The 26,264-nt window shown below is 42.4% G+C and overlaps 1 protein-coding gene across 2 annotated transcripts in view; it reads right to left on the reverse strand.

Annotated features, from left to right (window-relative positions):
* The window catches only part of SPA17 (sperm autoantigenic protein 17), a 154,518-nt gene that overhangs the window by 73,640 nt on the left and 54,614 nt on the right, over positions 1-26,264 (reverse strand). Inside the window, exons 4-7 of one of the 2 annotated variants that reach the window (XM_088481806.1) lie at positions 15,118-15,261; positions 13,689-13,832; positions 11,190-11,333; positions 8,972-9,115 (exon numbers count right to left, since the gene is read on the reverse strand). In XM_088481806.1, the coding sequence (XP_088337932.1) occupies positions 8,972-9,115; positions 11,190-11,333; positions 13,689-13,832; positions 15,118-15,261 (576 nt within the window). The remainder of the gene's footprint in view (positions 1-8,971; positions 9,116-11,189; positions 11,334-13,688; positions 13,833-15,117; positions 15,262-26,264) is intronic. The other variant, XM_088481807.1, reaches the window with a different exon arrangement.

A 26,264-nucleotide genomic window follows, 5' to 3' on the forward strand; every position in this document is an offset into this window, starting at 1 on the left:
TACTACACACAGTGATCAGGAAAGTCAGAAACTACTACACACAGTGATCAGGAAAGTCAGACACTACTACACAGTGATCAGGAAAGTCAGTCACTACTACACACAGTGATCAGGAAAGTCAGTCACTACTACAACGAGATCAGGAAAGTCAGACACTACTACACACAGTGATCAGGAAAGTCAGACACTACTACACAGTGATCAGGAAAGTCAGACACTACTACACACAGTGATCAGGAAAGTCAGACACTACTACACACAGTGATCAGGAAAGTCAGACACTACTACACACAGTGATCAGGAAAGTCAGATATTACTACACACAGTGATCAGGAAAGTCAGACACTACTACACACAGTGATCAGGAAAGTCAGACACTACTACACACAGTGATCAGGAAAGTCAGACACTACTACAAAGTGATCAGGAAAGTCAGACACTACTACACAGTGATCAGGAAAGTCAGACACTACTACACACAGTGATCAGGAAAGTCAGACACTACTACACACAGTGAACAGGAAAGTCAGAAACTACTACACACAGTGATCAGGAAAGTCAGACACTACTACACAGTGATCAGGAAAGTCAGTCACAACTACACACAGTGATCAGGAAAGTCAGACACTACTACACACAGTGATCAGGAAAGTCAGTCACTACTACAACGTGATCAGGAAAGTCAGACACTACTACACAGTGATCAGGAAAGTCAGACACTACTACACAGTGATCAGGAAAGTCAGACATTACTACACACAGTGATCAGGAAAGTCAGACACTACTACACACAGTGATCAGGAAAGTCAGACACTACTACACACAGTGATCAGGAAAGTCAGACACTACTACACACAGTGATCAGGAAAGTCAGTCACTACTACACACAGTGATCAGGAAAGTCAGACACTACTACACAGTGATCAGGAAAGTCTGTCATTACTTACAAGCCGTGATCAGGAAAGTCAGACACTACTACACACAGTGATCAGGAAAGTCAGACACGACTACACACAGTGATCAGGAAAGTCAGTCACCACTACACACAGTGATCAGGAAAGTCAGACACTACTACTCAGTGATCAGGAAAGTCAGACACTACTACACAGTGATCATGAAAGTCAGACACTACTACACAGTGATCAGGAAAGTCAGACACTACTACACAGTGATCAGGAAAGTCAGACATTACTACACACAGTGATCAGGAAAGTCAGACACTACTACACACAGTGATCAGGAAAGTCAGACACTACTACACACAGTGATCAGGAAAGTCAGTCACTACTACACACAGTGATCAGGAAAGTCAGACACTACTACACAGTGATCAGGAAAGTCTGTCACTACTTACACGCCGTGATCAGGAAAGTCAGACACTACTACACACAGTGATCAGGAAAGTCAGACACGACTACACACAGTGATCAGGAAAGTCAGTCACCACTACACACAGTGATCAGGAAAGTCAGACACTACTACACAGTGATCAGGAAAGTCAGACACTACTACACAGTGATCAAGAAAGTCAGAACCTACTACAAAGTGATCAGGAAAGTCAGACACTACTACACAGTGATCAGGAAAGTCAGACACTACTACACACAGTGATCAGGAAAGTCAGACACTACTACACACAGTGATCAGGAAAGTCAGACACTACTACACAGTGATCAGGAAAGTCAGACACTACTACACAGTGATCAGGAAAGTCAGAACCTACTACAAAGTGATCAGGAAAGTCAGATACTACTACACAGTGATCAGGAAAGTCAGACACTGCTACACACAGTGATCAGGAAAGTCAGACACTACTACACACAGTGATCAGGAAAGTCAGACACTACTACACACAGTGATGAGGAAAGTCAGACACTACTACAAAGTGATCAGGAAAGTCAGACACTACTACACAGTGATCAGGAAAGTCAGAACCTACTACACACAGTGATCAGGAAAGTCAGACACTACTACTCAGTGATCAGGAAAGTCAGACATTACTACACACAGTGATCAGGAAAGTCAGTCACTACTACACACAGTGATCAGGAAAGTCAGACACTACTACACACAGTGATGTGGAAAGTCAGACACTACTACACAGTGATCAGGAAAGTCAGAACCTACTACACACAGTGATCAGGAAAGTCAGACACTACTACACACAGTGATCAGGAAAGTCAGACACTACTACACACAGTGATCAGGAAAGTCAGACACTACTACACACAGTGATCAGGAAAGTCAGACACTACTACACACAGTGATCAGGAAAGTCAGACACTACTACACACAGTGATCAGGAAAGTCAGACACTACTACACACAGTGATCAGGAAAGTCAGACACTACTACACACAGTGATGAGGAAAGTCAGACACTACTACAAAGTGATCAGGAAAGTCAGACACTACTACAAAGTGATCAGGAAAGTCAGACACTACTACACAGTGATCAGGAAAGTCAGAACCTACTACACACAGTGATCAGGAAAGTCAGACACTACTACTCAGTGATCAGGAAAGTCAGACATTACTACACACAGTGATCAGGAAAGTCAGTCACTACTACACACAGTGATCAGGAAAGTCAGTCACTACTACACACAGTGATCAGGAAAGTCAGACACTACTACACACAGTGATGTGGAAAGTCAGACACTACTACACAGTGATCAGGAAAGTCAGAACCTACTACACACAGTGATCAGGAAAGTCAGACACTACTACACACAGTGATCAGGAAAGTCAGACACTACTACATAGTGATCAGGAAAGTCAGACACTACTACACAGTGATCAGGAAAGTCAGTCACTACTACACAGTGATCAGGAAAGTCAGACACTACTACACAGTGATCAGGAAAGTCAGACACTACTACACAGTGATCAGGAAAGTCAGACACTACTACACAGTGATCAAGGAAAGTCAGACACTACTACACAGTGATCAGGAAAGTCAGACACTACTACACAGTGATCAGGAAAGTCAGAAACTACTACACACAGTGATCAGGAAAGTCAGACACTACTACACAGTGATCAGGAAAGTCAGTCACTACTACACACAGTGATCAGGAAAGTCAGTCACTACTACAACGAGATCAGGAAAGTCAGACACTACTACACACAGTGATCAGGAAAGTCAGACACTACTACACAGTGATCAGGAAAGTCAGACACTACTACACACAGTGATCAGGAAAGTCAGACACTACTACACACAGTGATCAGGAAAGTCAGACACTACTACACACAGTGATCAGGAAAGTCAGATATTACTACACACAGTGATCAGGAAAGTCAGACACTACTACACACAGTGATCAGGAAAGTCAGACACTACTACACACAGTGATCAGGAAAGTCAGACACTACTACACAGTGATCAGGAAAGTCAGACACTACTACACAGTGATCAGGAAAGTCAGACACTACTACACACAGTGATCAGGAAAGTCAGACACTACTACACACAGTGAACAGGAAAGTCAGAAACTACTACACACAGTGATCAGGAAAGTCAGACACTACTACACAGTGATCAGGAAAGTCAGTCACAACTATACACAGTGATCAGGAAAGTCAGACACTACTACACACAGTGATCAGGAAAGTCAGTCACTACTACAACGTGATCAGGAAAGTCAGACACTACTACACAGTGATCAGGAAAGTCAGACACTACTACACAGTGATCAGGAAAGTCAGACATTACTACACACAGTGATCAGGAAAGTCAGACACTACTACACACAGTGATCAGGAAAGTCAGACACTACTACACACAGTGATCAGGAAAGTCAGACACTACTACACACAGTGATCAGGAAAGTCAGTCACTACTACACACAGTGATCAGGAAAGTCAGACACTACTACACAGTGATCAGGAAAGTCTGTCACTACTTACACGCCGTGATCAGGAAAGTCAGACACTACTACACACAGTGATCAGGAAAGTCAGACACGACTACACACAGTGATCAGGAAAGTCAGTCACCACTACACACAGTGATCAGGAAAGTCAGACACTACTACTCAGTGATCAGGAAAGTCAGACACTACTACACAGTGATCAGGAAAGTCAGACACTACTACACAGTTATCAGGAAAGTTAGACATTACTACACACAGTGATCAGGAAAGTCAGACACTACTACACACAGTGATCAGGAAAGTCAGACACTACTACACACAGTGATCAGGAAAGTCAGTCACTACTACACACAGTGATCAGGAAAGTCAGACACTACTACACAGTGATCAGGAAAGTCTGTCACTACTTACACGCCGTGATCAGGAAAGTCAGACACTACTACACACAGTGATCAGGAAAGTCAGACACGACTACACACAGTGATCAGGAAAGTCAGTCACCACTACACACAGTGATCAGGAAAGTCAGACACTACTACTCAGTGATCAGGAAAGTCAGACACTACTACACAGTGATCAAGAAAGTCAGAACCTACTACAAAGTGATCAGGAAAGTCAGACACTACTACACAGTGATCAGGAAAGTCAGACACTACTACACACAGTGATCAGGAAAGTCAGACACTACTACACACAGTGATCAGGAAAGTCAGACACTACTACACAGTTATCAGGAAAGTCAGACACTACTACACAGTGATCAGGAAAGTCAGAACCTACTACAAAGTGATCAGGAAAGTCAGATACTACTACACAGTGATCAGGAAAGTCAGACACTGCTACACACAGTGATCAGGAAAGTCAGACACTACTACACACAGTGATCAGGAAAGTCAGACACTACTACACACAGTGATCAGGAAAGTCAGACACTACTACACAGTGATCAGGAAAGTCAGAACCTACTACACACAGTGATCAGGAAAGTCAGACACTACTACTCAGTGATCAGGAAAGTCAGACATTACTACACACAGTGATCAGGAAAGTCAGTCACTACTACACACAGTGATCAGGAAAGTCAGTCACTACTACACACAGTGATCAGGAAAGTCAGACACTACTACACACAGTGATGAGGAAAGTCAGACACTACTACACAGTGATCAGGAAAGTCAGAACCTACTACACACAGTGATCAGGAAAGTCAGACACTACTACACACAGTGATCAGGAAAGTCAGACACTACTACACACAGTGATCAGGAAAGTCAGACACTACTACACAGTGATCAGGAAAGTCAGACACTACTACACAGTGATCAGGAAAGTCAGACACTACTACACACAGTGATCAGGAAAGTCAGACACTACTACACACAGTGATCAGGAAAGTCAGACACTACTAAACACAGTGATGAGGAAAGTCAGACACTACTACACAGTGATCAGGAAAGTCAGACACTACTACACACAGTGATCAGGAAAGTCAGACACTACTACAAAGTGATCAGGAAAGTCAGACACTACTACACAGTGATCAGGAAAGTCAGAACCTACTACAAAGTGATCAGGAAAGTCAGACACTACTACACACAGTGATCAGGAAAGTCAGACACTACTACACAGTGATCAGGAAAGTCAGTTACTACTACACACAGTGATCAGGAAAGTCAGACACTACTACTCAGTGATCAGGAAAGTCAGACACTACTACAAAGTGATCAGGAAAGTCAGACACTACTACATAGTGATCAAGAACGTCAGACACTACTACAAAGTGAACAAAAACATGGCAGCTGCTCAATCAATCTGGTAGTACTTTTCAGGTGCATGAAAGGGAGGGGTCATGCCAAGTAGAAAAGGGAGGGGGATTTAACCCCCTATTGTTCCTCAGCACACTGAATTATACTTGCAACAATATATTAACACTATATGGTAATAGAACTTCAGAGATATTGGTTGCATGCATTTGCAAATACATGGGAAGCTAGTAGGCCTCGTCACAGCTTCTCTGTCACTAGCAGTCCCTAACATTAATGGGTTCACGTCCGGGGCACAGAGCACCCCAAAAAACGTCCAGCCCAGGACCCCCCAGGGCATCACACGAAAATAGAAAAAGAGTGACAGTGCAGTGTATAGATGTGTACGAGTAATTACTAAGTGTTGAAAAGAGGTTAATATATATGTGAAAAAATTACATGAATAAAAAACAAACATAAAAGGTGATGTGAAAAGTAACTATGTGTATTAAGTGGTGATGCCCTGAGGAGGCCAAGCCAGAGTAGCCTTGGGGGCCCTACGCCCAAACGCTCACCCCAGATGTAATATATACCAATTATAAGGCCTCATAATTAAGGCACATATATATTTTGGCAAATGTAAGGCCTCATGATAAAGGCACATACATAAATGCATCCAAATTGAGAGCCAGCTTACCTGGAAGTCACCCCTGGGAACTCCAACTAGCACTACTAGAACCAGCATGCCCTGCTAATGCTGGCTCATTCATGCATCCAGGCCCTGAGTTCCCCGCCTTGGGCTGATCGGCTTGGGGTGCGAATGCTTTGGCTGGGGTGATGTTGATAGGGTCCCCTGGCTGTGGCATTACACCCCGGCCGGATTGAGTCTGGTGCTGGTTTTAAATATAGGGGACCCCCTATGCAATTTTTTCCTCCCTATTTTTAAAACCGGGACTGCATCAGCAGCCAGGTGCTGATTCCTAAAATGCAGGGGGACCCTATTAAATTTCCCCCCCGTATTTTTAGGAACCAGGACTGGCTAAGCAGTCTGGGGCTGGTTATGCTTTTGGGGGGGACCCTTTGTCATTTAAAAAAAATATATAATAATTAACCCTTTTTTTTTTTTACAGGTATAACACACAAGCAGCGTCACATATCTCACTGATATTTGCAGGCTGCTTGATCGGGAGAGTTAGGCAGAGACAAGACACTGCAGTCTCTATCTAAACTTGCTACTCGGGGGAGAAATCTCAATCTGCTTCACCATCGGTCAACTCACTCTCAGCTAAACTCACTTCTTTGTAAATTTGCGAGTTTCAGAAGCATCAAATCACCCGAGTTTCGGCAATGCTAATCGAGTTGAAAAAAAACAAAAAAAAACCCTTGATCCTTACTAAATTTACCCCTGAGACTCCAGAACACTGACCTGTATTCTAGGGACTGAGGGGTATATTTACTAAAGCACGGGTTTTTAGAAGTGGAGATGTTGCTCATAGAAACCAATCAGATTCTAGCTATTATCTTCTAGAAGGTGCTAGATACATGTTAAGTAGAAGCTGATTGGTTGCTATGGGCAACATCTCCACTTCTAAAAACTCTCATTTTAGTAAATATACCCCTGAGACTCCAGAATACTGACCTGTATTATAGAGAGATAGACTCCGGAACATTGCCCTGTATTACAGTATCCTAGATTTGCCCCCTATATTACAGTATCTGAGACTCTGTAACATTGCCCTGTATTACAATATCTGAGACTATGGAACATTGCCCTGTATTACAGTATCTGAGACTCTGGAACATTGCCCTGTATTACAGTATATGAGACTATGGAACATCGCCCTGTATTACAGCATCTGAGACTCTGTAACATTGCCCTGTATTACAATATCTGAGACTATGGAACATTGCTCTGTATTACAGTATCTGAGACTCTGGAACATTGACCTGTATTACAATATCTGAGACTCTGGAACATTGCCCTGTATTACAGTATCTGAGACTACGGGACATTGCCCTGTATTACAGTGTCTGAGACTGCGGAACATTGCCCTGTATTACAGTGTCTGAGACTCCGGAACATTGCCCTGTATTACAGTGTCTGAGACTCCGGAACATTGCCCTGTATTACAGTATCTGAGACTCCAGAACATTGCCCTGTATTACAGTATCTGAGACTCCAGAACATTGCCCTGTATTACAGTATCTGAGACTCCGGAACATTGCCCTGTATTACAGTATCTGAGACTCTGGAACATTGCCCTGTATTACAGTGTCTGAGACTCTGGAACATTACCCTGTATCACAATATCTGAGACTATGGAACATTGCCCTGTATTACAGTATCCTAGATTTGCCCCCTGTATTACAGTATCTGAGACTCTGGAACATTGCCCTGTATTACAATATCTGAGACTATGGAACATTGACCTGTATTACAGTATCTGAGACTATGGAACATTACCCTGTATTACAGTATCCTAGATTTGCCCCCTGTATTACAGTATCTGAGACTCTGGAACATTACCCTGCATTACAGTATCTGAGACTCTGGAACATTGCCCTGTATTACAGTATCTGAGACTCCGGAACATTGCCCTGTATTACAGTGTCTGAGACTCCGGAACATTGCCCTGTATTACAGTATCTGAGACTCCGGAACATTGGTCTGTATTACAGTATCTGAGACTCCGGAACATTGCCCTGTATTACAGTATCTGAGACTCCAGAACATTGCCCTGTATTACAGTATCTGAGACTCCGGAACATTGCCCTGTATTACAGTATCTGAGACTCCGGAACATTGCCCTGTATTACAGTATCTGAGACTCCGCAACATTGCTCTGTATTACAGTATCTGAGACTCCAGAACATTGCTCTGTATTACAGTATCTGAGACTCAGGAACATTGCCCTGTATTACAGTATCTGAGACTCCGGAACATTGCCCTGTATTACAGTATCTGAGACTCCGCAACATTGCTCTGTATTACAGTATCTGAGACTCCAGAACATTGCTCTGTATTACAGTATCTGAGACTCCAGAACATTGCCCTGTATTACAGTATCTGAGACTCCGGAACATTGCCCTGTATTACAGTGTCTGAGACTCCGGAACATTGCCCTGTATTACAGTATCTGAGACTCTGGAACATTGCTCTGTATTACAGTATCTGAGACTCCGGAACATTGCCCTGTATTACAGTATCTGAGACTCCGGAACATTGCCCTGTATTACAGTATCTGAGACTGCGGAACATTGCCCTGTATTACAGTATCTGAGACTCCGGAACATTGCCCTGTATTACAGTATCTAAGACTCCGGAACATTGCCCTGTATTATAGAGACTGTACCTTGTGTTCCTCCTCAGATAACGGGACAGGTGAGGGGAGATCTTCTGGTTGATGAATATCCGCCACACTGTTCAATACTGAGACGTCTTCTCCTGCGTCTCTTCCATCCTCTATATGTGACGTAAATGTGGTGTCCTCAGCGTGCTACAATCAGCACAACGTAACAAGATATCATCCAGCATTATAACTATTCTAGGAGCACCTATAAAACCTACACTCATGGATCATACACCCTCTAGAATACCCCGTATGCACCAGATGTTACACACAAGCACGTGGATAACGCCACCATTTCCTCTGAGACAATTTTCATAAATGCCTCCTAAGTCATCAAGAAGATGAAGACCACCCGATTATCTTCCACTGATCCTAATTACTTGCACCCTCAGTTTGATGGTTAGTGTTGGAAAATAGTATATCACCCAGATAAAGCCCGGTTTTCATCACTATTAGCAGTTTCAATGACCTGTACTAAAGAGACTGACAGTACAGAGCACTGACCTGCATAACAGACAGACAGCACAGAGCACTAACCTGTATAAGAGACTGACTTACAGAGCACTGGCCTCTATGAGACTGACAGTACAGAACACTAACCTGTATAAGACACTGACAGTACAGTGCACTGAGCTGTGTACAGAGCACTGACAGTACATAACATTAAACTGTATAAGACACTGACAGTACAGTGCACTGAGCTATGCCAGAGAGACTGACAGTACAGAACACCTGTATAAGAGACTGACTTACAGAGCACTGGCCTGTATCAGACTGACAGTACAGAACACTAACCTGTATAAGACACTGACAGTACAGTGCACTGAGCTGTGCCAGAGAGACTGACAGTACAGAGCACTGACAGTACAGAACACTAAACTGTATAAGACACTCACAGTACAGTGCACTGAGCTATGCCAGAGAGACTGACAGTACAGAACACCTGTATAAGACACTGACAGTACAGTGCACTGAGCTGTGCCAGAGAGACTGACAGTACAGAACACTAACCTGTATAAGACACTGACAGTACAGTGCACTGAGCCATGCCAGAGAGACTGACAGCACAGAACACCTGTATAAGACACTGCAGTACAGTGCACTGAGCTATGCCAGAGAGACTGACAGTACAGAACACCTGTATAAGACACTGACAGTACAGTGCACTGAGCTATGCCACAGAGACTGACAGTACAGAACACCTGTATAAGACACTGACAGTACAGTGCACTGAGCTGTGCCAGAGAGACTGACAGTACAGAACACTAACCTGTATAAGACACTGACAGTACAGTGCACTGAGCTGTGCCAGAGAGATTGACAGCACAGACCAATGAACTGTATAAGAGACTCACTGTACAGAGCATTGACCTGTATAAGAGACTGACAGTATAGATCACTGACTTGTATTAGAGACTGACAGTACAGAGCACTAATCTGTATAAGAGACTGACAATACAAAATACTGTTCTGTATATAGAGACTGACAATACAGAACACTATAAGAGACTGACAGTAAAGTAAAAGGACATGTATAAAGAATGATACTCTAATATACTGACCTGTACTAAATGCTCACAGTCCTGAACACTGACCTGTAGTAATGATACTGAGACTCCAGGATAATGACGCATACTGGGAAGGCTGACAGTATTCATCTCTGACCTATTCTACAAAGGTTAACGGTCCAAAACCCTGACCTATACTACAAAGACTGATAGTCCAGGACCATGACCTATACTAGAGAGGCTGACAGTCTAGTACCCTGACCTATGCTATGAAGCCTTATAGTCCAGTACCCTGCCCTTTACTACAACGTCTTACAGTCCAGTACTCTGACTTATACACAACACTGACCTATACTAGGAAAGTTGACAGTCCAGAACTCTGACCTACACTACTAAGGGTAATAGTCCAGTACCCTATACTAGGGAGGCTGACAGTCCAGAACACTATTCTGTATACTGAATCAGAAACTCCAGAACATTGCCCTGTATTACAGTATCTGAGACTCCGGAACATTGCCCTGTATTACAGTATCTGACACTCCGGAACATTGCCCTGTATTACAGTGTCTGAGACTCCGGAACATTGCCCGGTATTACAGTATCTGAGACTCCGGAACATTGCCCGGTATTACAGTATCTGAGACTCCGGAACACTGCCCTGTATTATAGTATCTCAGACACCGGAACATTGCCCTGTATTATAGAGACTGTACCTTGTGTTCCTCATCAGATAACGGGACAGATGAGGGGAGATCTTCTGGTTGATGAATATCCGCCACACTGTTCAATACTGAGACGTCTTCTCCTGCGTCTCTTCCATCCTCTATATGTGACGTAAATGTGGTGTCCTCAGCGTGCTACAATCAGCACAATGTAACAAGTAATTTATACCAGAATATTCAGCTGCACCAGAGACAGAGACTGCAGGAGATTGTTCTGCAGCCTAATGGGCTCATTACATCTTCATATTACTGGGGACATCTTACAGGGCAGGTAACGGAGCACAGTGTACAGTTTGGGGTATCTGAATCAGACCCATAGTACATAGACCCCTTGATATTCAACTCTGGTCATATACATCTGTGCATTGGAATACATATACTCTGTGTGTCACGTACTTTCGCCATTCATAGCTGCACTAAAGATACGGACAGCCCAGAACATTGACCTATTCTAGAGATACTGACAAACCAGAGCATTGATTTGTATGAAACCAGTGGTAGGCAACATCTGGCACTACAGCTGCTGTGGGAATATCCTCCCACAGTTGTAGCATGCCATAACAGCAAAACTGTGGCAGAGCATGCTGGGATGTGTAGTTCCACCGAAGCTGGAGTTCCACACGTTGCCTTCCCCTACACTAAGCAGTTACAGTACAGGACACGGTTGTGCTGCTACTCAAAGAATTTTAACCGTTCCAGCATTCTAACTTTACACAAGCTGGCAAAGCGGCAAGTTTAAAGTTTAATTGCCCACCCGGCTAAAATGCTTTAAGTAGCATCACAACCGCATCGGGATAATGGCGCCAGCATTCTCGTTGTCCATATAATAACTGCTGCAAATATATCTAAATACCACCTGGACCATGGCCCTTTCTAAACAGTCCAGTACGTGCCCTGTATTACAGTATCTGAGACTCTGGAACATTGCCCTGTATTACAGTATCTGAGACTCTGGAACATTGCCCTGTATTACAGTATCCTAGATTTGCCCCCTGTATTACAGTATCTGAGACTCCGGGACATTGCCCTGTGTTACAGTATCTGCGACTCCGGAACATTGCTCTGTATTACAGTATCTGAGACTCCGGGACATTGCCCTGTGTTACAGTATCTGACACTCCAGAACATTGCCCTGTATTACAGTATCTGAGACTCTGGAACATTGCCCTGTATGACAGTATCTGAAACTCCGGGACATTGCCCTGTATTACAGTATCTGAGACTCCAGAACATTGCCCTGTATTACAGTATCTGAGACTCCAGAGCATTGACCTGTATTACAGTATCTGACACTCCAGAACATTGCCCTGTATTACAGTATCTGAGACTCCAGAACATTGGCCCTCATTCAGAGCCGTTCGCTATTTGCGTTCGTTCGTTCAAAAACAAGGGGCGGCTATGCAAATGATCCGTTCGCACATTGCAGTCTGTTCACACCTCTAAGTCTGAACGAGCGAGCAAAACATACGCTCTTTTATTTCTTAAAAACGCCCCCTGGCCGCTCGCACCATACGTCATGTCCGCTATTTATTAGATTAATCGAGTACATCGAACAGGATATGAACTGCTCGCTATTCTTGTGGTTGGTTTTTTCAACCGCTATTTTGCGAGCAGTTCTGAGTTAAAAAAAACCAAGTGACGTGGTCATTGATGCTGCTATATTAATTATGCACACCCATAAAACACCCGTTTTGACCTTTAAGCACGCCTGCGATCGGATCTCCACTCCCCGTTTTCAAGCACCTTCCCCTGTTACCACCCACATACGCCTCATTCTGTGACTCAAAATAGCAGGCACTCGTTATATTGCATACAAATGATTTTTGGCCGCACTGACTGGTTCGCAAATGTGTACTAAAAACCGTACGCATGCGCAGATGTGCGAACATCGCTCGGAACGAGCGTACTGCCGATAGCGAGTGGCTCTGAATGAGGGCCATTGTCCTATATTACAGTATCTGAGACTCCAGAACATTGACCTGTATTAATAGTGTCTGAGACTCCAGAACATTGCCCAGTGTAATAGTGTCTGAGACTTCAGAACATTGCCCAGTGTAATAGTGTCTGAGACTCCAGAACATTGACCTGTATTACAGTATCTGACACTCCAGAACATTGCCCTGTATTACAGCATCTGAGACTCCAGAACATTGCCCAGTATTACAGTGTCTGAGACTCCAGCACATTGCCCTGTATTACAGTATCTGAGGCTCCGGAACATTGTCCTGTATTACAGTATATGAGACTCTGGAACATTGCCCTGTATTACAGTATCTGAGACTCCGGAACATTGCCCTGTATTACAGTATCTGAGACTCCGGAACATTGCCCTGTATTACAATATCTGAGACTCCGGAACATTGCCCTGTATTACAGTATCTGAGACTCCGGAACATTGCCCTGTATTACAGTATCTAAGACTCCGGAACATTGCTCTGTATTACAGTATCTGAGACTCCTGAACATTGCCCTGTATTATAGAGACTGTACCTTGTGTTCCTCCTCAGATAACGGGACAGGTGAGGGGAGATCTTCTGGTTGATGAATATCCGCCACACTGTTCAATACTGAGACGTCTTCTCCTGCGTCTCTTCCATCCTCTATATGTGACGTAAATGTGGTGTCCTCAGCGTGCTACAATCAGCACAATGTAACAAGTAATTTATATCATAATATTCAGCTGCACCAGAAACAGAGACTGCAGGAGATTGTTCTGCAGCCTAATGGGCTCATTACATCTTCATATTACTGGGGACATCTTACAGGGCAGGAAATGGAGCACAGTGTACAGTTTGGGGCATCTAAAATGAATAATATCTAGGAGGATTTATATCACACAATGTCCAGAAGAACAACAGAACAGAACACTGACCTGTACAAGAGTCTGGAAAATCAGAACAGTGACCTGTACTAGAGACTGGTATACCAAACACTGGCATGTACTAGAGACTGACAGCCCAGAACACTGACCTGTACTAGAGACTGGCAGACCAGAACAGTGACCTGTACTAGAGACTGGCAGACCAGAACACTGTCCTGTACTAGAGACTGGCAGACCAGAACACTGACCTGTACTAGAGACGGGCAGACCAGAACACTGACCTGTACTAGAGACGGGCAGACCAGAACACTGTCCTGTACTAGAGACTGGCAGACCAGAACACTGACCTGTACTAGAGACTGTCATCTCAGAACAGTGACCTGTACTAGAGATTGGCAGACCAGAACATTGCCCTGTATTACAGTATCTGAGACTCCGGAACATTGCCCTGTATTACAATATCTGAGACTCCGGAACATTGCCCTGTATTACAGTATCTGAGACTCCGGAACACTGCCCTGTATTACAGTATCTGAGACTCCGGAACATTGCCCTGTATTACAGTATCTGAGACTCCGGAACATTGCCCTGTATTACAGTAACTGAGACTCCGGAACATTGCCCTGTATTACAGTATCTGAGACTCCGGAACATTGCCCTGTATTACAGTATCTGAGACTCCGGAACATTGCCCTGTATTACAATATCTGAGACTCCGGAACATTGCCCTGTATTACAATATCTGAGACTCCGATGCATTGTCCTGTATTACAGTATCTGAGACTCCGGAACATTGCCCTGTATTACAATATCTGAGACTCCGGAACATTGCCCTGTATTACAATATCTGAGACTCCGGAACATTGCCCTGTATTACAGTATCTGAGACTCCGGAACATTGCCCTGTATTACAATATCTGAGACTCCGGAACATTGCCCTGTATTACAGTATCTGAGACTCCGGAACATTGCCCTGTATTACAATATCTGAGACTCCGGAACATTGCCCTGTATTACAGTATCTGAGACTCCGGAACATTGCCCTGTATTACAGTATCTGAGACACCGGAACATTGCCCTGTATTATAGAGATTGTACCTTGTGTTCCTCCTCAGATAACGGGACAGGTGAGGGGAGATCTTCTGGTTGATGAATATCCGCCACACTGTTCAATACTGAGACGTCTTCTCCTGCGTCTCTTCCATCCTCTATATGTGACGTAAATGTGGTGTCCTCAGCGTGCTACAATCAGCACAATGTAACAAGTCATTTATATCATAATATTCAGCTGCACCAGAGACAGAGACTGCAGGAGATTGTTCTGCAGCCTAATGGGCTCATTACATCTTCATATTACTGGGGACATCTTACAGGCCAGGTAATGGAGCACATTGTATAGATAGGGATGTAGTCATAATGTCGACATTTACAATGTCTACAGTTATGATGTTGACATTGTTCAAATTTTGACTTTGAACATGTCGGCATGTTCATAATGTTGACTTTTGAAATGTTGACATGTGAATGTTGACATTCTGCACGGCCCAGAAGACTTAGGGTTAGACGACGGGAGGGGAGGGTTGGGGTTGAGCTATGGGAGAGGAGGTTAACATTAGGCACTAGGGTGGTGGGGTTGGGTTAGGCTGCAGGAGTGTAAGGTTAGGGTTAGGCACTAGGGAGAGGGTTAGGGTGGTGAGGTCAGGGTTAGGCACTAAGGGGAGGGTTAGGCTACCGGATGGGAGGTTAGGGTTAGGTACAAGGGGGAGTGTTATGGTACGGGTGGTGAGGTCAGGGTTAGGCACTAGAGGGAGGATTAGAAATAGGGTTAGGATTAGGCTGCAGCTGCGGAAGGTAAGGGTTAGGCACTAAGGGGATGGTAAGGCTACCGGATGTAAGGTTAGGGTTAGGCATTAAGGGGAGGGTTAGGCTACTGGATGGTCAGGTCAGGGTTAGGCACAATGAGGAGATTTTGGGTTAGGTTGCAGAAAGGGAGGTTATGGATAGGCACAAGGGTAAGGGTTAGGACTAGGCTACGGGAGGAGAAGTTAAGGTTAGACACTAGTGGGATGGTTAGGTTATAGGAGGTTAGGGTTAAGCACTTGGGGGAGGGTTAGGCTAAGGGAGAGGAGGGTAAGGGTTAAGAATAGGGTTAGGATTAGGCTGCTGCAGCAGAGGGTAAGGGTTAGGCACTTGGGATAGGGGTAGGGTTAGGCTACGGGAGGAGAGGTTAGAGCTAAACACTAGAAGGAGTGTTACGCTATGGGAGGTGAGGTTAGGGTTAGGCTATAGGGGAAGGGTTAGGCTACGAGAGTGGAGGTTAGGGTTAGGCGCTAGGGGGAGGGTTAGGCGCTAAGGGGAGGTTTGGCTATGGGTGGTGAGGGTTAGGCACTAGGGTGAGGATTAGGCACTGTGCAAGCTCAGAAAATTGGTGAACACAATTGTGGGTGATGCGTAGTCAGACGCATTACGATCACATCTAGACTTCGATGGAAGAGGCGGGACTGGGTGGTAGTGGGGCGTTGTTATGTAGATAACGGTCAGTGAGGGCGTGCTGACGCAGCTGTGGGCTATACAGGCCTGTATATATATGTATCCCTAGTATAGAGCAGGAGCCTGTATATATATGTATCCCAAGTATAGAGCAGGAGCCTGTATATATATGTATCCCTAGTATAGGGCAGAAGCCTGTATATATATGTATCCCTAGCATAGAGCAGGAGCCTGTATATATATGTATCCCTAGTATAGGGCAGGAGCCTGTATATATATATAGATATATATATATATATATATATATATATATATATATGTATATATATATATATATGTATATATATATATATATATGTATATATATATATATGTATCCCTAGAATAGTGCAGGAGCCTGTATATGTATCCCTAGTATAGTGCAGGAGCCTGTATATATTTGTATCCTTAGTATAGGGCAGGAGCCAGTATATGTATCCCTAGTATAGTGCAGGAGCCTGTATATATATGTATCCCTAGTATAGGGCAAGAGCCTGTATATATATGTATCCCTAGTATAGGGCAGGAGCCTGTATATATATATATATGTATCCCTAGTATAGGGCAGAAGCCTGTATATATATGTATCCCTAGTATAGGGAAGGAGCCTGTATTTATATATGTATCCCTAGTATAGGGCAGGAGCCTGTATATATTATATATGTATCCCTAGTATAGTGCAGGAGCCTGTATATGTATCCCTAGTATAGTGTAGGAGCCTGTATATATATATATGTATCCCTAGTATAGGGCAGGAGCCTGTATATATATGTATCCCTAGTATAGGGCAGGAGCCTGTATATATATGTATCCCTAGTATAGGGCAGGAGCCTGTATATATATGTATCCCTAGTATAGTGCAGGAGCCTGTATATATATGTATCCCTAGTATAGGGCAGGAGCCTGTATATATATATGTATCCTTAGTATAGTGCAGGAGCCTGTATATATATCCCTAGTATAGTGCAGGGGCCTGTATATATTATATATGTATCCCTAGTATAGTGCAGGAGCCTGTATATATACGTATCCCTAGTATAGTGCAGGAGCCTGTATATATATGTATCCCTAGTATAGGGCAGGAGCCTGTATATATATATATATATATGTAGCCTTAGTATAGTGCAGGAGCCTGTATATATATCCCTAGTATAGTGCAGGGGCCTGTATATATTATATATGTATCCCTAGTATAGTGCAGGAGCCTGTATATATACGTATCCCTAGTATAGTGCAGGAGCCTGTATATATATGTATCCCTAGTATAGGGCAGGAGCCTGTATATATATGTATCCCTAGTATAGGGCAGAAGCCTGTATATATATGTATCCCTAGTATAGGGCAGGAGCCTGTATATATATGTATCCCTAGTATAGGGCAGGAGCCTGTATATATATGTATCCCTAGTATAGGGCAGGAGCCTGTATATATATATATATCCCTAGTATAGGGCAGGAGCCTGTATATATATTTGTATCCCTAGTATAGGGCAGGAGCCTGTATATATATATATATATCCCTAGTATAGTGCAGGAGCCTGTATATATATATATCCCTAGTATAGGGCAGGAGCCTGTATATATATTTGTATCCCTAGTATAGGGCAGGAGCCTGTATATATATATATCTCTAGTATAGTGCAGGAGCCTGTATATGTATCCCTAATATAGGGTAGGAGCCTGTATATATATATGTATCCCTAGTATAGGGCAGGAGCCTGTATATATATGTATCCCTAGTATAGGGCAGGAGCCTGTATATATATGTATCCCTAGTATAGTGCAGGAGCCTGTATATATATATGTATCCCTAGTATAGGACAGGAGCCTGTATATATATGTATCCCTAGTATAGGACAGGAGCCTGTATATATATGTATCCCTAGTATAGGGCAGGAGCCTGTATATATATCCCTAGTATAGAGCAGGAGCCTGTATATATATGTATCCCTAGTATAGTGCAGGAGCCTGTATATATATGTATCCCCAGTATAGGGCAGGAGCCTGTATATATATGTATCCCTAGTATAGGACAGGAGCCTGTATATATATGTATCCCTAGTATAGGGCAGGAGCCTGTATATATATGTATCCCTAGTATAGTGCAGGAGCCTGTATATATATATATGTATCCTTAGTATAGGGCAGGAGCCTGTATATATATATGTATCCCTAGTATAGGGCAGGAGCCTGTATATATATGTATCCCTAGTATAGTGCAGGAGCCTGTATATATATGTATCCCTATTATAGTGCAGGAGCCTGTATATATATGTATCCCTAGTATAGTGCAGGAGCCTGTATATATATGTGTCCCTAGTATAGTGCAGGAACCTGTATATATATATGTATCCCTATTATAGTGCAGGAGGCTGTATATATATGTATCACAATTATAGTGCAGGAGCCTGTATATATATGTATCCCTATTATAGTGCAGGAGCCTGTATATATATATATATGTATCCCTAGTATAGTGCAGGAGCCTGTATATATATGTATCCCTATTATAGTGCAGGAGCCTGTATATATATGTATCCCTAGTATAGTGCAGGAGCCTGTATATATATGTATCCCTAGTATAGTGCAGGAGCCTGTATATATATATGTATCCCTATTATAGTGCAGGAGGCTGTATATATATGTATCACAATTATAGTGCAGGAGCCTGTATATATATGTATCCCTAGTATAGGGCAGGAGCCTGTATATATATGTATCCCTAGTATAGGGCAGGAGCCTGTATATATATATATATATATGTATCCCTAGTATAGTGCAGGAGCCTGTATATATATGTATCCCTATTATAGTGCAGGAGCCTGTATATATATGTATCCCTATTATAGTGCAGGAGCCTGTATATATATGTATCCCTAGTATAGAGCAGGAGCCTGTATATATATGTATCCCTAGTATAGAGCAGGAGCCTGTATATATATGTATCCCTAGTATAGTGCAGGACCCTGTATATATATATGTATCCCTAGTATAGTGCAGGAGCCTGTATATATATGTATCCCTAGTATAGGGCAGGAGCCTGTATATATATGTATCCCTAGTATAGTGCAGGAGCCTGTATATATATGTATCCCTAGTATAGGGCAGGAGCCTGTATATATATGTATCCCTAGTATAGTGCAGGAGCCTGTATATATATATATATCCCTAGTATAGGGCAGGAGCCTGTATATATATTTGTATCCCTAGTATAGGGCAGGAGCCTGTATATATATATATCTCTAGTATAGTGCAGGAGCCTGTATATGTATCCCTAATATAGGGTAGGAGCCTGTATATATATATGTATCCCTAGTATAGGGCAGGAGCCTGTATATATATGTATCCCTAGTATAGGGCAGGAGCCTGTATATATATGTATCCCTAGTATAGTGCAGGAGCCTGTATATATATATATGTATCCCTAGTATAGGACAGGAGCCTGTATATATATGTATCCCTAGTATAGGACAGGAGCCTGTATATATATGTATCCCTAGTATAGGGCAGGAGCCTGTATATATATCCCTAGTATAGAGCAGGAGCCTGTATATATATGTATCCCTAGTATAGTGCAGGAGCCTGTATATATATGTATCCCCAGTATAGGGCAGGAGCCTGTATATATATGTATCCCTAGTATAGGACAGGAGCCTGTATATATATGTATCCCTAGTATAGGGCAGGAGCCTGTATATATATGTATCCCTAGTATAGTGCAGGAGCCTGTATATATATATATGTATCCTTAGTATAGGGCAGGAGCCTGTATATATATATGTATCCCTAGTATAGGGCAGGAGCCTGTATATATATGTATCCCTAGTATAGTGCAGGAGCCTGTATATATATGTATCCCTATTATAGTGCAGGAGCCTGTATATATATGTATCCCTAGTATAGTGCAGGAGCCTGTATATATATGTGTCCCTAGTATAGTGCAGGAACCTGTATATATATATGTATCCCTATTATAGTGCAGGAGGCTGTATATATATGTATCACAATTATAGTGCAGGAGCCTGTATATATATGTATCCCTATTATAGTGCAGGAGCCTGTATATATATATATATGTATCCCTAGTATAGTGCAGGAGCCTGTATATATATGTATCCCTATTATAGTGCAGGAGCCTGTATATATATGTATCCCTAGTATAGTGCAGGAGCCTGTATATATATGTATCCCTAGTATAGTGCAGGAGCCTGTATATATATATGTATCCCTATTATAGTGCAGGAGGCTGTATATATATGTATCACAATTATAGTGCAGGAGCCTGTATATATATGTATCCCTAGTATAGGGCAGGAGCCTGTATATATATGTATCCCTAGTATAGGGCAGGAGCCTGTATATATATATATATGTATCCCTAGTATAGTGCAGGAGCCTGTATATATATGTATCCCTATTATAGTGCAGGAGCCTGTATATATATGTATCCCTATTATAGTGCAGGAGCCTGTATATATATGTATCCCTAGTATAGAGCAGGAGCCTGTATATATATGTATCCCTAGTATAGAGCAGGAGCCTGTATATATATGTATCCCTAGTATAGTGCAGGACCCTGTATATATATATGTATCCCTAGTATAGTGCAGGAGCCTGTATATGTATCCCTAGTATAGGGCAGGAGCCTGTATATATATGTATCCCTAGTATAGTGCAGGAGCCTGTATATATATGTATCCCTAGTATAGGGCAGGAGCCTGTATATATATGTATCCCTAGTATAGTGCAGGAGCCTGTATATATATGTATCCCTAGTATAGGACAGGAGCCTGTATATATATGTATCCCTAGTATAGAGCAGGAGCCTGTATATATATGTATCCCTATTATAGTGCAGGAGCCTGTATATATATGTATCCCTAGTATAGGGCAGGAGCCTGTATATATATGTATCCCTAGTATAGGGCAGGAGCCTGTATATACATGTATCCCTAGTATAGGGCAGGAGCCTGTATATATATGTATCCCTAGTATAGGGCAGGAGCCTGTATATACATGTATCCCTAGTATAGGGCAGGAGCCTGTATATATATGTATCCCTAGTATAGTGCAGGAGCCTGAATATATATGTATCCCTAGTATAGTGCAGGAGCCTGTATATATATGTATCCCTATTATAGTGCAGGAGCCTGTATATATATGTATCCCTAGTATAGGGCAGGAGCCTGTATATATATGTATCCCTAGTATAGGGCAGGAGCCTGTATATATATGTATCCCTAGTATAGGGCAGGAGCCTGTATATATATGTATCCCTAGTATAGGGCAGGAGCCTGTATATATATGTATCCCTAGTATAGTGCAGGAGCCTGTATATATATGTATCCCTATTATAGTGCAGGAGCCTGTATATATATGTATCCCTAGTATAGGGCAGGAGCCTGTATATATATGTATCCCTAGTATAGGGCAGGAGCCTGTATATATATGTATCCCTAGTATAGTATCCCTAGTATAGTGCAGGAGCCTGTATATATATGTATCCCTAGTATAGGGCAGGAGCCTGTATATATATGTATCCCTAGTATAGTGCAGGAGCCTGTATATATATGTATCCCTAGTATAGGGCAGGAGCCTGTATATATATATGTATCCCTAGTATAGGGCAGGAGCCTGTATATATATGTATCCCTAGTATAGGGCAGGAGCCTGTATATATATGTATCCCTATTATAGTGCAGGAGCCTGTATATATATGTATCCCTAGTATAGGGCAGGAGCCTGTATATATATGTATCCCTAGTATAGGGCAGGAGCCTGTATATATATGTATCCCTAGTATAGTGCAGGAGCCTGTATATATATGTATCCCTAGTATAGAGCAGGAGCCTGTATATATATGTATCCCTAGTATAGGGCAGGAGCCTGTATATATATGTATCCCTAGTATAGTGCAGGAGCCTGTATATATATATATGTATCCCTAGTATAGGGCAGGAGCCTGTATATATATGTATCCCTAGTATAGGGCAGGAGCCTGTATATATATGTATCCCTAGTATAGTGCAGGAGCCTGTATATATATGTATCCCTATAATAGTGCAGGAGCCTGTATATATATGTATCCCTAGTATAGGGCAGGAGCCTGTATATATATGTATCCCTAGTATAGGGCAGGAGCCTGTATATATATGTATCCCTAGTATAGGGCAGGAGCCTGTATATATATGTATCCCTAGTATAGGGCAGGAGCCTGTATATATATGTATCCCTAGTATAGGGCAGGAGCCTGTATATATATGTATCCCTAGTATAGGGCAGGAGCCTTGTATATATATGTATCCCTAGTATAGGGCAGGAGCCTGTATATATATGTATCCCTAGTATAGTGCAGGAGCCTGTATATATATGTATCCCTATTATAGTGCAGGAGCCTGTATATATATGTATCCCTAGTATAGGGCAGGAGCCTGTATATATATGTATCCCTAGTATAGGGCAGGAGCCTGTATATATATGTATCCCTAGTATAGTATCCCTAGTATAGTGCAGGAGCCTGTATATATATGTATCCCTAGTATAGGGCAGGAGCCTGTATATATATGTATCCCTAGTATAGGGCAGGAGCCTGTATATATATGTATCCCTAGTATAGAGCAGGAGCCTGTATATATATGTATCCCTAGTATAGGGCAGGAGCCTGTATATATATGTATCCCTAGTATAGTGCAGGAGCCTGTATATGTATCCCTAGTATAGGGCAGGAGCCTGTATATATATGTATCCCTAGTATAGAGCAGGAGCCTGTGTATATATGTATCCCTAGTATAGGGCAGGAGCCTGTATATGTATCCCTAGTATAGGGCAGGAGCCTGTATATATATGTATCCCTAGTATAGAGCAGGAGCCTGTGTATATATGTATCCCTAGTATAGGGCAGGAGCCTGTATATATATGTATCCCTAGTATAGAGCAGGAGCCTGTATATGTATCCCTAGTATAGGGCAGGAGCCTGTATATATATGTATCCCTAGTATAGAGCAGGAGCCTGTGTATATATGTATCCCTAGTATAGGACAGGAGCCTGTATATATATGTATCCCTAGTATAGGGCAGGAGCCTGTATATATATGTATCCCTAGTATAGAGCAGGAGCCTGTATATATATGTATCCCTAGTATAGAGCAGGAGCCTGTATATATATATGTATCCCTAGTATAGGGCAGGAGCCTGTATATATATGTATCCCTAGTATAGTGCAGGAGCCTGTATATATATGTATCCCTAGTATAGGGCAGGAGCCTGTATATATATGTATCCCTAGTATAGAGCAGGAGCCTGTGTATATATGTATCCCTAGTATAGTGCAGGAGCCTGTATATATATGTATCCCTAGTATAGAGCAGGAGCCTGTATATATATGTATCCCTAGTAAAGTGCAGGAGCCTGTATATATATGTATCCCTAGTATAGGGCAGGAGCCTGTATATATATGTATCCCTAGTATAGAGCAGGAGCCTGTATATATATATGTATCCCTAGTATAGAGCAGGAGCCTGTATATATATGTATCCCTAGGAAAGTGCAGGAGCCTGTATATATATGTATCCCTAGTATAGGGCAGGAGCCTGTATATATATGTATCCCTAGTATAGGGCAGGAGCCTGTATATATATGTATCCCTAGTATAGTATCCCTAGTATAGTGCAGGAGCCTGTATATATATGTATCCCTAGTATAGGGCAGGAGCCTGTATATATATGTATCCCTAGTATAGTGCAGGAGCCTGTATATATATGTATCCCTAGTATAGGGCAGGAGCCTGTATATATATGTATCCCTAGTATAGAGCAGGAGCCTGTATATATATGTATCCCTAGTATAGGGCAGGAGCCTGTATATATATGTATCCCTAGTATAGGGCAGGAGCCTGTATATATATGTATCCCTAGTATAAGGCAGGAGCCTGTATATATTTGTATCCCTAGTATAGTGCAGGAGCCTGTATATATATGTATCCCTAGTATAGGGCAGGAGCCTGTATATATATGTATCCCTAGTATAGAGCAGGAGCCTGTATATATATGTATCCCTAGTATAGAGCAGGAGCCTGTATATATATATGTATCCCTAGTATAGGGCAGGAGCCTGTATATATATGTATCCCTAGTATAGTGCAGGAGCCTGTATATATATGTATCCCTAGTATAGGGCAGGAGCCTGTATATATATGTATCCCTAGTATAGGGCAGGAGCCTGTATATATATGTATCCCTAGTATAGGGCAGGAGCCTTTATATATATGTATCCCTAGTATAGAGCAGGAGCCTGTGTATATATGTATCCCTAGTATAGTGCAGGAGCCTGTATATATGTATCCCTAGTATAGGGCAGGAGCCTGTATATATATGTATCCCTAGTATAGGGCAGGAGCCTGTATATATATGTATCCCTAGTATAGGGCAGGAGCCTGTATATATATGTATCCCTAGTATAGTGCAGGAGCCTGTATATATATGTATCCCTAGTATAGTGCAGGACCCTGTATATATATGTATCCCTAGTATAGGGCAGGAGCCTGTATATATATGTATCCCTAGTATAGTGCAGGACCCTGTATATATATGTATCCCTAGTATAGGGCAGGAGCCTGTATATATATGTATCCCTAGTATAGGGCAGGAGCCTGTATATACATGTATCCCTAGTATAGTGCAGGACCCTGTATATATATGTATCCCTAGTATAGAGCAGGAGCCTGTGTATATATGTATCCCTAGTATAGGGCAGGAGCCTGTATATATATGTATCCCTAGTATAGAGCAGGAGCCTGTATATATATGTATCCCTAGTATAGGGCAGGAGCCTGTATATATATGTATCCCTAGTATAGAGCAGGAGCCTGTATATGTATGTATCCCTAGTATAGAGCAGGAGCCTGTATATATATGTATCCCTAGTATAGGGCAGGAGCCTGTATATATATATATATATGTATCCCTAGTATAGGGCAGGAGCCTGTATATATATGTATCCCTAGTATAGAGCAGGAGCCTGTGTATATATGTATCCCTAGTATAGGGCAGGAGCCTGTATATATATGTATCCCTAGTATAGAGCAGGAGCCTGTATATATATGTATCACTAGTATAGTGCAGGAGCCTGTATATATATGTATCCCTAGTATAGTGCAGGAGCCTGTATATATATGTATCCCTAGTATAGAGCAGGAGCCTGTATATATATGTATCCCTAGTATAGTGCAGGAGCCTGTATATATATGTATCCCTAGTATAGGGCAGGAGCCTGTATATATATGTATCCCTACTATAGGGCAGGAGCCTGTATATATATGTATCCCTAGTATAGGGCAGAAGCCTGTATATATATGTATCCCTAGTATAGAGCAGGAGCCTGTATATATATGTATCCCTAGTATAGGGCAGGAGCCTGTATATATATGTATCCCTAGTATAGTGCAGGAGCCTGTATATATATGTATCCCTAGTATAGGGCAGGAGCCTGTATATATATGTATCCCTAGTATAGTGCAGGAGCCTGTATATATATGTATCCCTATTATAGTGCAGGAGCCTGTATATATATGTATCCCTAGTATAGTGCAGGAGCCTGTATATATATGTATCCCTAGTATAGAGCAGGAGCCTGTGTATATATGTATCCCTAGTATAGTGCAGGAGCCTGTATATATATATGTATCCCTAGTATAGGGCAGGAGCCTGTATATATATGTAT

This window comes from Taudactylus pleione, unplaced genomic scaffold (assembly GCF_031769625.1).
Source record: "Taudactylus pleione unplaced genomic scaffold, aTauple2 ptg000278l, whole genome shotgun sequence".
In the NCBI taxonomy this organism is placed as follows: Eukaryota; Metazoa; Chordata; class Amphibia; order Anura; family Myobatrachidae; genus Taudactylus; species Taudactylus pleione.